The following is a 17,430-nucleotide window of genomic DNA, read 5'->3' on the forward strand; positions in this document are numbered from 1 at the left end:
CTGAGCCACCCAGGTGTCCCCACATTAAATTAGTTCTTGAACAGGTATTATTAATAATGAAAACTTATTTGAAAATTGTCTCAGCTTGTGTAACTTTCACTGATATCTAATGTATTGTGATCAAGAATCACTTCAGTGGTGAATATAGAATACTGTTACATTTACCATATAAAAGATAAAGAATACCTACCTCATTGAAACTCTTGTCCCTACCATACTTGAGCAAAGCTATACTTTTCCAATATTTAAACTTTTGCAGCATCAGTGATCTAAAATATAGCCAGACACCTCAAAGTAGGCATATTGTTGTTTTTTTTAAACCTCTGAACTAAAGGAAAATTGTGAGTACTTTGTGACACCTTTAGCTCTTACCCACAAGGTGTTATCAGTGTCTTTCAATTAAAGTTAGATATGTATAACATGAGATTAAAAAACTGAAATCTACTAAAGGGGATATGTTATAAGGAAACCTTAAAACCTGTACATGACAGGGAAGGTAGGGGCAGAAGAATATCATGTGTGCCTGTGAAGGCATGCCTACCTGAGGGCACAGTGGGCAGGGTGTGGACAGTATTATAATAGTATTTGGCATGATGAATTTGGGTTATCAAAAATAGCTTAAGCTATATTAAGAGACTCAGGTAAATGGGTCAATGAGTACATTTTAGAATGAATTTTGTTTGAAAATGGTTATTTTTTTTCCCTCAGATCTGTGTGCTTTGGTGGGTAAGCTTCATTTGAAATGCACTAATGTGGAATGCAGTCATTGATTATGCCAAATAATAAACACCTCTCTTTATAGTTTTCATGAGCCTGTTAGTATCCAAGATGTACTTTAACAGGTTGTATTCATAGATCTTTCTGAGATTTATTCAGTGTTTCCTTCCTCTATATTTCATATTGTAGACCAAATATAAACACATAGATGTGACCTTTTAAAGACTAAAGTTGATAGAAATTACATACCTGTTGGCAGCATAAACTCAAAGAAGCAATGTATTTAAATTTAGTAATAGCTTTATCAAGAATATTACAGAAACATTTTAAGTTAATCATTCATTTCATGAAAAATGAAAGAAATTATATAATAAAGTGAGGAATTAATGAAGATAGAGATTTGATAGAACTGATGGAGAATTGATATTTATAGAAACATTTTTGTTTAAAAACTTAAATTTTCTTTCTAGTTTTTTTTTTAATTACCATTTTACTTATATTTTAACATAATCTTTGAGAGTTTATAACCTTTGAACATACTCAAATAAAAATTAAGAAGACAGGGGCACTTGGGTGGCTTAGTTGGTTGAGCATCCAACCCAACTCTTGATTTCTGCTCAGGTCATGATCCCAAGGTTGTGGGATCGAACCCCAAGTTGAACTCCATGCTGAGCGTGGAGCCTGCTTAAGATTCTCTCTCTCTCCCCCCCACCCAGTCTCTGTCTCTCTCTGTCTGTTTCTCCCTTTCTCCCTCTGCTCCTCACAAAAGAAATTAAGATAATCATCTCTTAAGGAAAAGAATGACAGAGAATCAAATTCAGAAGTATTGCAAGTAGAATGTCAATGCTGTAATCCAAGTTAAGTCACTTTTCCTTTTTCTCCTTTAATTTCACTTAATTGTAACTCTTAACACTGTTGATTTTGCAGGATGTAATGTGAGGTATCAGAGTTTTCTGGCAGTTAAAACATAATGTTTACCTTGGCTGTCACTTTCTTGTGGTGGGCTTTAAGTCCTTTTTCTGTAAGGCTTTGAGTTTCTTTTTTTTCACTTTTTAAAAAAGTAAAGGTTGGAGGCGACAACTGTTGAGATCATCTTAGACCTGAAGACAAATAGTAAGTTACTCTTAGCTATTTCTTCCCTTGCCAGCTCAGCTTTCATTCCAAGAATATGAAAGACAGCAGAAGCAAAGGAATTATCCAGCTTCACTAATCAGTCTTTGTTGTTGCTAGTATTACAGTGAAAGTTCTCACTGAAGTTGTTGGAGTTTTAAAACAATGTGTAGAATAACAGAAAAGGTGTCCCACTAACCATATGGATAGTCCATATGAGGATCACTTTTCTTATTCACTTAGAACTGAATGGTGAATTTGGAAAGTTCTTTATTTTGTAGCCACTCCATTTAGTCTATTGGAAAGGTATAAGAAAGCGAGGTGAGAAAAAATGAACCTCAGAGAGCCTGTATCTGAAAAAAACACCTGTTCCATTTGCAAACTCATTGTGCCAGGCTTACTGTCCTAAGTGCCAGAAACACCTAGGATGTGAAGAGTACACGTCCTGCCTTCAAAGCCTTGGTCTACCCAGGGGAGAGAGATAAGAGAAAAATCACCATGATATGGTGCAATAAACACATACTTCAAAAACACAGACGAGGAATGACCTGAGCCTGGGGAAGGGCTGATTGAGGGGCAGGCTCCTGAGAAGCAGTTGCATTTAGCTTGAAGAAAAGTAGGAGAGGTTGCTGGTTGGTTCAGAATAGATGGGAATGGGGTTAGGCAGGGAGGAGTGGCTCTATCTAGGCAGAGGCAGAGTATAGGAAACAAGCAGTGGCAAGTGGATAGATGTCATAGTTGTGGGTACTCCTGGCCACCATAATTTGTGGGTACTCCTGGCCTCGAGGCCAGAGGGCCAAAGAATTGAGTGTGAGAATAGGATAGGCTTAAAAAGAAAACATAAGCTAGGGACAAATTGCAGGCGGTTTTGTATGCCTAACCTGTATCTTTTCTCCCCTGAAAACAATGAACAATCCTCATAGGTAATAAAGAAAATGCAGCAAAGCATAGAGAATACAAATCACTCATAGTTCTACTACCCAGAGAGAGCTGCTTTGATATTTAACATTCCAACTTATTTTTTTCTGAGCTGATTTTTGGGAGAAAACAATTTCAGTAGCCTAATGTGTGGTCATTCTGCATCCTGTTTTGTAGGATTAAACATAGGTGCTTTCCTGTGTTATTTCAAATTTTCCATAAGCCAAATACTGTGTGGCCTCAGAGGCATTTAATTAAAGCATGGAAGTGACATGATTATACATCTGTGGGTTTTAGAAAAAATGAGTCAGATAAAAGGAAAACAGATGGAGCAGAGTTTGCAAGCAACTACAATAATCCAGGTGTGAGAGGATGAGGTCCTGGACAGATGCAGCAGAAGGTTAGGACAAGGAAGAGAGGTTTCTAAGGACCTTCTGATGGAGGTAGGGAATGAGTCATGTTCAACTCCTAGCTTGGGTGAAGTGTCCGTTGGTGTATCACCTACTGAACTACAAGAGAATAGAAGGAGTGGCATATTTGGAGGAAAAAAAAAAATAGGTTTAGACATACGGAAGTTGAAAGATGTGTGGATTGTCCTCATGAAGACGTCTAAGACAAAAATGGAAACTCTGGAGGCGCCTGGGTGGCTCAGTTGGTTAAGAGTCTGACTTTGGCTCAGGTCATGATCTCATGGTTCGTAAGTTTGAGCCCCCCTTGTTTGGAATTTGCGCTCTCTCCCTCTCTCTCTGCTCCTCCCCCACTCAAATAAAACTCAAAAAATGAATACTCTGGAGGTTTTATGGTGTATTGATTAAGGATAAAGACATTAGAATTAAAAGAGATGACTTCAAACCCAATCTTCGTCACATACCAGCTAGGTGACCTCAGGCATGGTATTTTAACATAATTTGCTAGGCCTTAGTTTCCTAACATGTTAATAATTGAGGTGGAAGACAGGAAGGAAAGCAATTGTGTTTGGAATGATGGGAAGGAGTAGACTTGCTAATTAGGTTAGTTTTGTACTACTGAGTTTATGACACCTGCAGGACATCCATTTGCAGCTATTAATTAGCAAGTGGAAATGTGGGTCTGGAGCTCAGGAAAGAGGGTAAGAATGTAAGAGGATGTACATAAGGGTGTGATTAATACTGCCAAAATAGAATGTGCAGGAACAGGAAGAAGGGCAAAGACTGAGCCCTGGAGAGCACAAACAGAATCAAAAGGGGAACATAGCTGTGTGAGAGGAAAAAGAAAAGAGAGCAATGTTATGAGAATCACAGGGTTTGGGGGAGGGGAACATAGGATTATTGGTGAGCTTATGAGGATTGGACATCATAGCAAACTAGCTCAGAGAACCTGGGTAATCAAATTAAACAGACTATGTTTATATTGCACATACACTATGTGCAAGGCACTGCAGAAAATAAAAGAGGAAACAGCTGAAACAGAGGATTGAGATAAATGATCATTACATAAGATATCTTGAGGCAAGGGAAAAAGGGAACTCAAAGATTAAATCAAGATTCAGAGCAAGGCTAAGAGGATGAATTCCCTGTTAGCATAAATTGAGAAGTCAGGGAGTCTGGAACTCAGTGAGAGAGGTACAGCCTCAAGGGATGGGGCTTGGAGCTTGAGGACAGTGGAGAAAGCTCTTGTGGTGACTTGTGACTAAGATTCTGAGGGCCAAGGTCAAGGGTAGTGGGCACAATCAGCAGTCTCCCCAGCGTTGCTGAATGACATGGAACTCAAGAAAGAGAAGATGGAACTGGCAGTGGGAGTGAGCCGCGGTCTGCGAGTCAGCAGTGCCAAGAGAACAAGAAGATAACAGTCAGTGGTGGGGCTTAATAGAATGTTGACATGAACCAGGAGGTTTGGGAAAGTGAGGTGCGTAGAGGTCAGGATGCATATTAACGATGCTGTTTGGCATGGGTGTGAGAGAAATGGAAAGGTCAGATCTTAAAAACACAGCAGTCATCATATGTGGCTTAAAAATAAAATAAAAATAAAAAGAGCAATATACAATAACCAGTCAGGAAGACAGGCTCAAGGACCAGAGTCTCTAGGTTTGTAGCCCAGGTTAGCCACTTACAGTTGTAGGACCTCGAGCAGGTCACTTAACGCTCTCTGTAGCTTAGTTTTCTTCATCTGCAACATGGAAATAATAACCTACCTCACAAGGTTATTACAAGGCATATAGATCATCAAATCGTTGTAGAGGATTTAGAACAGTGCCTTAAAACGTAATGTGAGCTATATATATGTTAAGTAAGCATAAAAGTAAAATCATGTTTCCTCATTTGTAATTCAAGGGAAACAGACACATGACCTGAAATGTCCCTTAATAGATCCAGAGTTTAGTATATCCTGCCAAGTGAGTGTCCCAGCACCTACCAGTTTGTTTTAAAGTGAGATGCTCCTTTGTGGGAGGCACAGAGGGCATTTTGGCTGACTCTTCCTTTTTAACACAGGTTTCTTATATTTTGTTTGTTTCTCTCCTCTGAGTCCAGTAGGTTATTAGCACATAATGCACTCATTTATATGCATAAGGTTTTAACTCCAGGGAATTATCATCAGAAATATTTATAAGTGACCTAATTACTTTGATGCTCTGCCTAGATTTGAGGTAGGTTAATTCAGTTATTGATTGTGAGCATATATTCTTCCTGATGCATGATCTTTAATTTCTGCAAAAGGCAAAAGACAATTTAATGTATACTAAATTGGATATAAGAAGAACAGAGTTCTCTCTTTGCTACCACTTACTTCCTGTCTGATCTTGTGCAAGTAACTAAATTGTCCTTCTCAGTGTGAGCTCTATTTTGCCCTTTTCCCACCCTATCTCAAAAAGGTAGAATGTAAACCTACAGATTAAACTCTCAGTCACCTGTTCTCCTGTTTAGAATTGAATAAATAGAATAGAGGACATCGGATTGAAAAACATTGTCGCTGGGTCAAAAGTAGGTTTGGGGGTGCCTGGCTGGCTCAGGCAGTAGAGCGTGTGACTTTGGATCTTGGGGTTGTGAGTTCCAGCTCCATATTAGGTATAGGGATTACTTAAAAATAAAATCTTAAAAAAAAAAAAAGAAAGAAAGAAAGTAGGCTTGGACTTTGCTCCCAAAGCTTCCTGAAGGATCATGCTAAGGTAATAGACTATTTATTCTTGTGATACTCTATAATGAAGCCCTGGCAAAGGAATAATGTGCATGGGTCGTAGTGGGTATTCTTTTTCCTGTAATGTGAACCTGGTGATAAATTACTTGCTGATTACAAATCTTCCCTGAGAACATATGGCCTTCATTATGGCATTATTACATGATCTTCATTGAACACAGAATCTGTGTTTTATTCCCTTACCTTTCCATTTTCTTGTCCTGCAAATCCCCAGGGAGTTCTCTTCCTTACGAGGCTGTGACAAAGCAAGAACTTTATTTTCACAGACGTAGATTTGAATCCTGGCTGAGTCACTTACTTAGCTATATGATTTGGGGCAGGTTACCCATCCTCATTAAGACACTACTTCCTCATCTATAAAGTGAAAGGATAATGATGCCTGCTTCCCAGGAGTATTATGAGGATTCCATTAGCTAATTCATGTGAAACACATGCTAGTGCTTAGCACACAGTAAATACTCAATAAATAAGGCTGTCACTATCACTCACTTGTGATACCTTCCCTTGATTTCCCTGTTCCTTAGTATTAATAAGAAAGGATCTATAGAACTCTATAGAATTATGGATTATTGGAATGAAGGTGTCTGACACAAGTTAGAGATTTTAAGATGCTTTTTGAGATGATAGGATAGTTATGTAACATTCAAATATTATTGTGATCTAATTTTAAATTATCACCTGGAGCCACATGGAAGACATTAAAAATGACATATCAAAATTTTCATACAGCTCATGAATTGTGGTAGAGAATCAAGTGTTAATTTCCTAAGTTGACTCATCTTGTTATGAAAGAATGGACTTCAGGGAAAGCAGAAACATGTATTCATATAAAGCTACATCTTCCATCTGCAGGGTAGAATTTAATTAATTGGTAGCAAATATGGGTAGAAACTCCCAGGACCAAGAAACCCAATAACTTATATTACTTTAAATATAACCTGTAATGAATATATGAAAAAAACTATAAGAACTTTTAGTAGTTTTGATTCCATGTGTTTAGAAAAAAAATTCTTCCTGATTAAAATGAAATCATGAGAACATGTACTGAAAAGTTAAAAAGCATAGTTGAAGAGTAATAAAGCATGATGTCGGTATCTGGTTCATTTTTATGTAATTGAAGCTTTTGCCCTTAAAGCATCTTGTAGGAAACTCTAATTGTTTATTAACCTTTATGAAGTTCTTTCCAAAATGTCTGCTCCCCTGCTTGGTGGTTCTGAGACATGTGGCAGTGCGTATGGTACTAAGATTTTGAAGAATGAATCTCTGGCTCCACATGAGCATTTTCTGCCTATCCAATAAACGAAGTCTGTGAGCTGCCGTGGGGGCTCTTTGTCTGGGGCTCCTGCCATATGGAAGAGTCGTGCCAAAAGGTCTGAAAAGAGCCGTAGGAGCTGGTGACATCTGTAAATGAGGAGGCAGAACTGACAGTGTAGCACATTCATGAGCCAGCAGGCACACTGACTAATGACCAGGCTGAATCTAGCCTAGTGAGAATGGAGCAGCTCTCTACTGGAAGGTCACTGGGGGTGTGAAGGTGCACAGTCCTAACCTAGGAAGTGCATTAAGCAAGTGCAAGAAGCAGAGAAAAGTAAATTGTGTAATCTCTTACTGTAAGAAGTGTGTATTTTATCTTTTCAGTTTCAGTAGTTCAGATGTACTCTATTGCATCTTTATTTGAGGCAATATTCTGAGAATCAGCTTTCAACATAGGAACATAGTGTCATTTACAAGTGAAAAAAATCTTTATATTATAGAGGAATATCAAAGGTAAGATGCTTTTGTAATAGCATATTTATGATTGTTTTTAAAGAGTCAAGCCTGTGTATTAGGTTCCAGTAGAGGCAAATAGGATTGTTTATTAAATCAATATTGTGTAGCCATTACTATTTTCCAAAGAATCACAAGAATATATGACTTAGTGAAGTGCTAAGCACAAAAGTAGCAGTTACATAAGTTTTGAAGTGGCAAATAATAAGAAACAACATTAACTTTACCTATTTAACTTTTTATTTAAAAAAAATACCAGCCTACATCTCTAATGTACCAGCAATTTTAAAACAACTTTGTCTGTTATTTAAGCATAAGTCTTGGAGCACCTAGGTGGCTCAGTCAGTGAAGCACCCAACTTTTTGGCTCAGGTCATGATCTCATGGTTTGTGAGCTCGAGCCCCGCATCGGGCTGTGTGCTGATAGCATAGATCCTGCTTGGGATTCGGTCTCTCCCTCCCTCTCTCTCTGCCCCTTCTCCCCCCACTCAAAAATAAATAAACAAACCTTAAAAAAAAAAAAACTATCTCCTAGAGTAATAGAGCCCCTGGCATGCAGATAGATTCTGTATTTCTCCTTAAATGTAATTCATAGATGAGTTTCAGTAACTAATTTTTTTAAAGTTAGAAGCCATCATATCGTTATATCAAATATGACTGAATCTTCAATACCTGATGATTATTTTTTTAATTTTTTTTATGTTTTTATTTATTTTTTGAAGGAGAGACAGAGCATGAGCAGGGGAGGAGCAGAGAGAGAGGGAGACATAGAATTTGAAGCAGGCTCCAGGCTCTAAGCTGTCAGCACAGAGCCCGACGCGGGGCTTGAACTCACGAACTGCAAGCTCATGACCTGAGCTGAAGTCGGACGCTTAACCAACTGAGCCACCCAGGCGCCCCGTTTACCTGATGATTATTACTAAAATGCTGAAAAGCCTGCCATAAATAGAATTTATATTAGAGAAAGATTATATACATTAAAATGCAGAGTAGATACCACATTTCATTTTTAAGTGGATAGCTTGTATTTTGTTAGTCAAAAGAAAATTGGGAAGGGAAAACCCTTGCAGGCACTTTTTATAGTCTTGTTGTTTGTTGCAGAGAAGAGTTCGAGCGAGAGCCAAAGATTTACTGACCAGTGACTTAAAAGCCCAGGCTCTCTTAGATGATTGGAATCTGATTCAGTTACCTTTCAACCGTGTGACTTAGAGCAAGTCACCTGGCCTTTCCAAGCCTTGAAATTTTATTTTGTTATATGTGTGTGCTGCCAATAAAACAGGAATAATGTACCTATTTTATAGAATTACTGTAAAGATTAGTCAATTTATATAAAATAATTGTAACAGCCTCTGGTGCATAACAAGCAGTCAGTGAATAATCGTTAGCTGTTCTTATGGCAACATTGTTGTTTGGGTCCATGATTTCCTCACCTCTACCACAAAAATCCTTAGTAACTTTTCACAAACCTGTGTGCAAGTGATTAAACCGAATGTCAGCGAGTTTACTTTTGCTTAACTTTGTGTTGGTTTTGGCAAGGTCAGGGACCTAACATTAGAAGACCATCTGTGTGGAAGGACACAGCTTTTGCTAATAACTGCTGGTCTCTCCCTTGGATTTTGCAAAATATGACCAGGATACCCACAATTTGCCACATTCAGCTAAAGTGTGATTTAGAGTCAGCAAAAGATCATTTATTATAAGTTCTGATTTAAGATCCTGTAGGATGTGGAAGACCTCAGGAGTGACTTCATTGCATGACAATGATAGACAGTTTGACTTGTTGGTTAATGAATTCTCTGACTCATAAAGGATGTATTATTTTATCATGGCACAGACTTTGCCGGATGGTTTTCCTTAAAGGTATTTGTCAAAACCAGAATCAGGACATATGAAAGTGAGTGAGTCACAAAGATACAGTACCACTATTAGAATAAAACAAAGGTCTTGGAAAGAGCAAGTCACTAATACTAATGACATCATGGATGTATCTCAAATGCATTTTGAGAAGTGGAAGAAGCAAGACTCAAAAGGCACATACTGTGTGATTCCATTTATACAACCTTCTGGAAAAGGACAGATCTAATTATTAACAGGAGCAGGTAATAGGAGAGGGGTGGGACCGACTATAGAGACTTAAGTTTTGGTGGAAATGTTCTTTATCTTCATTGTGGTAGTGATATGATTATATTAATCATTTGTCAAAACACTTAGAACTATCCACCAAAAAAAAGGGTGAACCTTACTACTGTAAGTCATATATCAATAAATCTGGCTTACAAAAACACAAATGCCTTATAGTATTGATGCAGGTCAGTATTTCTTTTGAGTATGTCGAATATACATTTATCTTCCTCTGAAATGTTGATATATTTCTTATATATTCACTACATATTTGTGTTCTCTTATTATAGGTTTGGAAGTCACATTTTCAGCTCATTATTTTCTCCTCTATAAGTAGTAATTGTTTAAAAATTACTTGAGACTTTTTCAGTCGTGCAGAATATACCCCATGTTTCATAGTATTTCAGTTTTCCATATTAATGAGGATGCTTCTAACACAAATAACACCAGTAATGCTCAACCTGGCTTAAATAATAGGGAAGTTTATTAACTTCATCTCTGTGGTTATGGGGTGGCTGCCCATAGCACTCAAGTCTACAGGTACCCTTATTGACATGGAGCATGGAAGAGAAATTTCTTTTTCTATGGCTCTTCCTTAAGAGTAGAAAGTCCTAGTGCATATTCCCTCATTTCTCATTGGTTCTTGAACCAATCACTGTATATTCTTGATTATTACACCAGTTCAGGCCCACCTTTTGATCTGGGGAATGAGGATAGTTTCTCCAAAGGGAAGGCCACCTAGTAGTAAGGTAGATATACTAACCAAATCTGGATATCATTAAGAAATAGAGGGAAAGGATGTCAAACAGACAGACAACAATGCTAGTACTTTACCCTGAATTGATTGTTTAACCAAAACCTTGGCTAGCTGCGGGATTTAATGACAATATAGTTTTTATTTCATTATTTTTGAGACCACAAATTATTTTAACAGTATTATGTTACTTTACCTAAAGCCTTCACATAAAAATACTTTATTTCAGTGCTACTGTAATAAGCAACATGGTAACCTCATATGTTGAACAGGATGAAGCATGCTATACAGTATAATAGCATTTTATACACAGTTTTAAATGTAGCCTTTACACAAACTAGGCACTGGTTTGAAATATGCTTTGTTCTTCTTTGGTGCAGAGTTATTACTAAACCTTTACTATGCTTCGTACTTGCCTACAATGAAAAGGGTACTTCAGCAAAGTAGCTAGGTAGAAATTTCTCAACAAAAAGATGTATAAAATAGAAAATGAGTTCTAATAGGACCAAGTTCAAGAGCTCTGGGTAGTTGAAGAAGGCTCCATGGACAAGGAATAAAAAATTCAGCAGCCCATCCCCCCAAAAAAAGTATGTCTTCAATACTGAGAGACGTAAAGCAAGAATATATGCCATGCAGAGAGGATGGAAAGAAAAAAGGTTTGGGAATGACCATGGACATATTTGGATAATGGTGGGTTAGATTCATGTGTTTGGAGGGAAGGGTGCCTGCAAAGATACAATGGGAAAGAAGTCTGAGACAATGAGTAGAGATGAGATTTGAACAGCCCTGAATTATACATAGTCTGGCTGTTATCCCACTGGTGAAAGGAGGACTGTTGGGGCACCTGGGTGACTCATTCGGTTAAGTGTCCAACTTTGGCTTAGGTCATGATCTCATGTCTCGTGGGTTTGAGCCCCATATCAGGCTCTGTGCTGACAGCTCAGAGCCTGGAGCCTGCTTCAGATTCTGTGTCTTCCTCTCTCTGCCCCTCCCCACTCACACACGTGTGCTCTCTCCTCCCTCTCAAAAATAAATAAACATTTGGGGCGCCTGGGTGGCGCAGTCGGTTAAGCGTCCGACTTCAGCCAGGTCACGATCTCGCGGCCCGTGAGTTCGAGCCCCGCGTCAGGCTCTGGGCTGATGGCTCAGAGCCTGGAGCCTGTTTCCGATTCTGTGTCTCCCTCTCTCTCTGCCCCTCCCCCGTTCATGCTCTGTCTCTCTCTGTCCCAAAAATAAATAAATGTTGAAAAAAAAAATTTTTAATAAAAAAAATAAATAAATAAATAAATAAACATTTAAAAAAATTTTAAAAAAGAAAGGAGGGCTGTTAAACGTTTTCTTTCTATGGAAAGTAGAATGATCTTGGCAAAGCAGAGTTGGAAAGATTGCTTATACAACCTCATACAAGGTGTGTTAGAGCCAAAAAGTAGTAGAATCACATCAAAATGGGAGTTCTTGATTAGCCTGGGTTTGAGATACTGTATGAGCAAAACCAGGCGGCAGTGATGAGAATTAAAGGGATGGTTGCTAAAGACATAGTATGAGTAGACATTCGTAGCCAGCTGGATTTTATGGCAGGGAGCTACGTTTACAGTGATTCAAGGTACCAAAGGCAGATGACTGGAAAAGGATGGAACCATTGCCAGGCTGGTAAAGTTCCAGTGGGGTGGAGTTGGGAGGTGATAGGATAGAGGCTTTCCTGAAAAAATGAGTTTGGTCTTACATTGACAGCATGTCAGAGTGGTAATAAATGTCCAACAATAGGAATGTGTGATTGCTACTCATTCATTTATTCAGCAATATTTTATCAAACGCCAGTATTTTATTGAAGCACTGTATTAGACAGGAGGGTTACCAAGTTACCGAGAAAAAAAGTGTTCCCATTCTCACAGAACTAGCAAAGCTCTACAAATACATTTAGGGGCCAAGTAAACATACACTGAGGAAATAATAAAATGTTTGTTTTTAATTTAATATAATATGGGTAGAGAGAGGAGGAGGGCATAGATGAAACAATATTAACAATGAGTTGATAGTTACTGAATCTCACTGATAGATATTTGCTGGTTCATTTTACTCTTTACTCATATATGATTGAAATTTTTCCTAATGTTTTTTTTTAAAAGGCAAAAAGTTAGATGCATAGAGCTAATAATTAGACAAATTATCTGAAAGAGTGTTGAAATCATTTCTGAAGAGTAGCCTGAGAGAGACAGGGAGAAAATGAGCCAAATTTAGTGTCTGAGAAACATAAAAGGTGTTTCAAGGGCAAAATAGATGATACTGTTGATTTTGACAGAAGCTAAAGAAGTCGTTATAGGTTAAATCTAGCAGAATGCTTATTTTTAATTTTGTTCATTTCTGGTTGGGTGGTCCTTCATGGCTGAAAGGAATTGGGTAGCTGAGAAGCTTGAGAAAACTGTTTTGACCATTTGATAAGGTGTTTATTACTTGAAAAGTCTTGTCTAAGTTTTATTTCCTAATATGTGGATATCTATTCTATTTTTAGGAAACTAATGAACAAAAACTTCACAAAATAGCCAACGAACTTTTGCTTACAGAAAGAGCTTATGTCAACCGACTTGACCTCTTAGATAAGGTAATATTTTCCCATTCAGGATTATTTTATTTTTTGGCATTATATATCATTTTTAGTAAAGGGGCTTTAGAAACTACTGGATGGGCAAAACTGTTTTTTGCCAGTGAAAGCTTTTTCTTCAAGGAAATCTTTAGGATTTTTAGCTTTGTCAGTGAATGCACTAGACATAAAGGTTTTTCAGTTCATAAAAAGCAGATTCAAGGACTCTCTGTATGAGTCACAAAATGCCTTTATCTTTCATCCCTAAACACTAGTCTGTTTCGTGACCATTTATTATGATCCTAGAGCCATGTTCCCATTATAATCTAAATAAGAGATTGGTGATTCTAATGCCTGCATGAATATGTCATTGATTCTGTTTGTCTCATGTGCTGTTCAGACCCATGTGAGTCATCTGAATTGATGGAGTAATAGGGCCAGAAGGCATTTTGAGCGTTCACTTGTTCAAGCTTGTAGGAGACATCTAATATAGTGCCTGGTGTAAAGTTGCACAGTCAATATTTGTTAGAAATGGCATTCAGAGTACTTTATCACATTTTGTACTTTCGTCATGTTGGGGCCTTGAGTATCATTTTAAATATACATTACAAAGAATCGCTTAAAAATTATTAAGTCTTCTTAATATTGTTTTAGTGATAAAAGAACAAGATAACTGGTAAATTGCTCATATAGACCCCTCTTATTAGAAGAGAAAGTTGCCATGTTTGAGTACTAACTATAAGAAGAATTATCTCACTTCTGCCATTGGAAAACTGGAACTTCATGGGAACAGGCCATCCTGGGTATGCCTCCTTATCATTGGTTCCTAGAGTGGACTATGGCTCTGTCAGATGAGCCCTAAGGGGCCACATTGAGGCTTCTGTCCTTTGAAATAATGAGTTTGTGTCTTAAACACTCACTTTCCAAAGAATTTCACTGTAAGTCAGTCAATTCATGTGTTTGTATGTTTGAAACAATTTCCCCTCAGGGGAATACAGACCAGAAACGTTAAGTATTCCTATTGTGGAGACATGTCTTTTCCTCTTACAAGTTTTGTGGTTTTTTTTGTCTTCATTCTTTTTTGTTATTTTAGCCATATTAGCTTGTCAGCTACTGTTGCTGACCTTTTTAGAATTTTAGAGTCTTAATTACTTAAAATATCCTATCTGTTGGAGTCTCTAAGGACATGATTTTGTGTTCTTTTTGCCTCCCAAGAAAATGCAGTGGAGGTGAATTTAGAAAATTAACAACCATCTGGACATTTGAAGGAACAGACTTCCTTCTGCCTACATTTAACAGAATGGCAATTAAGAGGTATAGTAGCCATAGTGGAGAATAGCTAAGAGTGCAGTTTTTTAAAAAGTGTCTTTAAGATACCATTGTTATGTACAGGAGATCTTTGTACCCTTTTATAAGTGTTTAAGTTATCTTGCATTATTACTTACTAAAAAGCAAGTAAACATCTGTGAACTGAAATATTCTTTTATTCATCCACTGGCCAGATATTAAGCACCTGTTCTTCTGTGGGAACTAAATTATGATGGCCTCCCTTCCCAAGGGGGCAGACAGTTTAATAGGGAAAGTGAAATTTAGGCCCACAAATTACAATAAAGGGCAATACTGTCAAAGTCATTCAAAACATAAAGAAGAGTGAAAAATACCACCAAAAATTATTAATTTAGATAAAATTTTCCTTCCATGTCTAACTCTACTTATAGATAGAAGTAAATCCTTTTACCTCAATTGGAAATTTTCTGGCGTAGAAGAGGTTAATATCTCCAAAACGGAGGGAGAGCCTAAGTTAGAGTCAACTTTTCTAATTCTAACTCCTGGTTCTTCTCAATCAAAGCATATACTCATCCATTTCAAAAATGATTGATTTCTTGATTCATGAACTTTTTCATTCAATAAGTTACTAAGAGCCCACTATGCCTAGCCCAGTGCTAGGTGGTTAACCAGTAAATTTGAAGTAACGTTTGCTTTATTCTCTTATTCAGGTATTTTACTGCAAATTATTGGAAGAAGCAAATCGAGGCTCATTTTCAGCAGAGATGGTGAATAAAATCTTTTCTAATATTTCATCAATAAATGTCTTCCATAGTAAATTCCTATTGCCAGAGCTGGAAAAACGAATGCAAGAATGGTAAGAGGAATAGATGGCCAACGATTTGTCTAAGGCAGTCATATTAGATGCTGTGTTATTTGCTTATAAATGGAAACAACAATGCTACACAGAGCTATAGCCAAACATCTGTGTTAAATTTGTATGGTAAAGAAGTTGTGGTACATTTTTAGCTTTGGTTTAAAAGGATTTCATCTCTGCTCTCTAAACTATCTTTTAATTAGTGGAGACAAGATTCCAGGGTAATCTGGAGCTTTAAAAACTCCATAGTTTTTCATTCCTAAAGTCCCTTTAAAAAGGTCCTGCTTCAGGGACGCCTGGGTGGCTCAGTCGGTTAAGCGTCCAACTTTGGCTCAGCTCATGATCTCACAGTTTGTGAGTTCAAGCCCCACATTGGGCTCTGTGCTGACAGCTCAGAGCGTGGAGCCCCCTTCAGATTCTGTCTCCATCTTTCTGTCCTCCTCCCCCACTCGTGCTCTTTCTCTCAAAAATAAACTTTAAAAAAAAAGGCGCTGCTTTATTCTCTACCAATCTCATAGCAAGGTGGATCTGATCAAGCAAAGAATGTGTATACACAGTGATCACTTCATTTGAAATCCTATTAATTCACTTATTCTATAAGAAATCTTAATGACTTGTTTCTGTATTTTATACAGGGAAACTACCCCTAGAATTGGTGACATCCTTCAGAAATTGGCACCATTCCTTAAGATGTATGGAGAATATGTGAAAGGATTTGATAATGCAATGGAATTGGTTAAAAACATGACAGAGCGTATCCCCCAGTTCAAATCAGTAGTTGAAGAAATTCAGGTAATTGGACTCTTGTTCAAGGCTATGAATTATTTTCCTATATAAATCATAAGGTCTTCTAGATCTAAAGTTTATATTGAGACATCTGTCTGAGACCACCAAATTCCATGTTATTCTGAATGATGTAAAAATCATCTATGCAGAATTAATGTATTTATCGAGCACATGCCATGCGCTGAGCAGTAAATTCTCCATTTGCTTTTGAGACCAGGAGAGTGTAGCTTTTATAAAGATTCACATGGATTTACAAAGTGATTTCCCATTCGGGTCTGTGACTCTCTTGCTTTCTTTCCGCGGTTGAGATGATGCAATGAATATAAAAAATGATTGCCATAAACCTGACATTTTGCAGACATTATTATTCTCTGTGTGTGTGTGTGTGTGTGTGTGTGTGACTTTACATATGTGTCCTGACTTTTTTTCAGTTGTGCCAAACCTGGATAACATATTTTAGATAACTCCATAGTGATTTCTATTTGATTCTCTAGTCAAAGGTGTTAATAACTTGATAGTTTAAATGTTGAAAAGGAATTCTTGAGATCACATAAGGTCCTTGGGGTGAGGATTCTGCTGCTCTTTCTCTGCTTTCTTTTGTGCTATACAAATATTTTTTATTTACCATTTTAATTCCTCTAAATTTTAAATGTTTTTTTCCTACTGTTTGTTGGAGGAATTATAATATGCATCTTAATTTACCACAATCTACTTGAGGTTAATGCTAATATTAATTCTAATAAAATACAGGCATTTTGCTCCATCGTAGCTCAGTTCCTCCATGCTCCATGCTTTAAGTATCATATACATTACCTTTTATATAGGTTTTAAATTCAATAATACAGTGATATAATTATTATTTTATATAATTTTGTATCTTTGAAAGAAGAGAGGATATAAGAAAAAATGTACCAAAAAAAATTATTAACCCATATATTTACCATTTCTAGAGTAAGTTCCTTTCTACAAAGGGTGTTAAATGTTTTGGGTTACCTGGGTGGCTCAGTCAGTTAAGCATCCAACTTCGGCTCAGGTCATGATCTCATGGTTTGTGAGTTTGAGCCCCACATCGGGCTCTGTGCTGACAACTCAGAGCCTGGAGGCTGCTTTGGATTCTGTGCCCACCCCCCCCCCCCACCCCCGCCCCTCCACTGCTCACACACACACTCTCTGTATCTCAAAAATAAATAAACTAAAATTTTTAAAAGAAGAGTGATAAATGTTTCTTACAAGGCAGAGATTGGATAGTAACAAATTTTCTTGGTCTTTTTTTGGGGAAATCTTTATTTTTTTCTTCACTACTGAATTGATAGTGTTGCTAGATACAGAATCTGGGTTAATAGGTTTTTTTTTTTTCTTTCAGCAA

General features: G+C 37.4%; 1 protein-coding gene across 15 annotated transcripts in view; it reads left to right on the forward strand.

The window, feature by feature from the left end:
- The window catches only part of FGD4 (FYVE, RhoGEF and PH domain containing 4), a 241,470-nt gene that overhangs the window by 163,200 nt on the left and 60,840 nt on the right, over positions 1 to 17,430 (forward strand). For 14 of the 15 annotated variants that reach the window (XR_007153924.1, XM_047866421.1, XM_047866422.1 and 11 more), the window contains 3 exons: positions 13,067 to 13,156; positions 15,133 to 15,278; positions 15,914 to 16,070. Coding sequence is in view for 14 of the 15 variants with exons in the window: in XM_047866421.1 (XP_047722377.1) it covers positions 13,067 to 13,156; positions 15,133 to 15,278; positions 15,914 to 16,070 (393 nt within the window). In the remaining variant the exon portion in view is untranslated. Of the gene's footprint in view, positions 1 to 13,066; positions 13,157 to 14,350; positions 14,656 to 15,132; positions 15,279 to 15,913; positions 16,071 to 17,430 lie in introns of those variants that run through there. The other variant, XM_047866434.1, reaches the window with a different exon arrangement.

The sequence above is a fragment of the Prionailurus viverrinus genome, chromosome B4, assembly GCF_022837055.1.
Source record: "Prionailurus viverrinus isolate Anna chromosome B4, UM_Priviv_1.0, whole genome shotgun sequence".
NCBI lineage: Eukaryota > Metazoa > Chordata > Mammalia > Carnivora > Felidae > Prionailurus > Prionailurus viverrinus.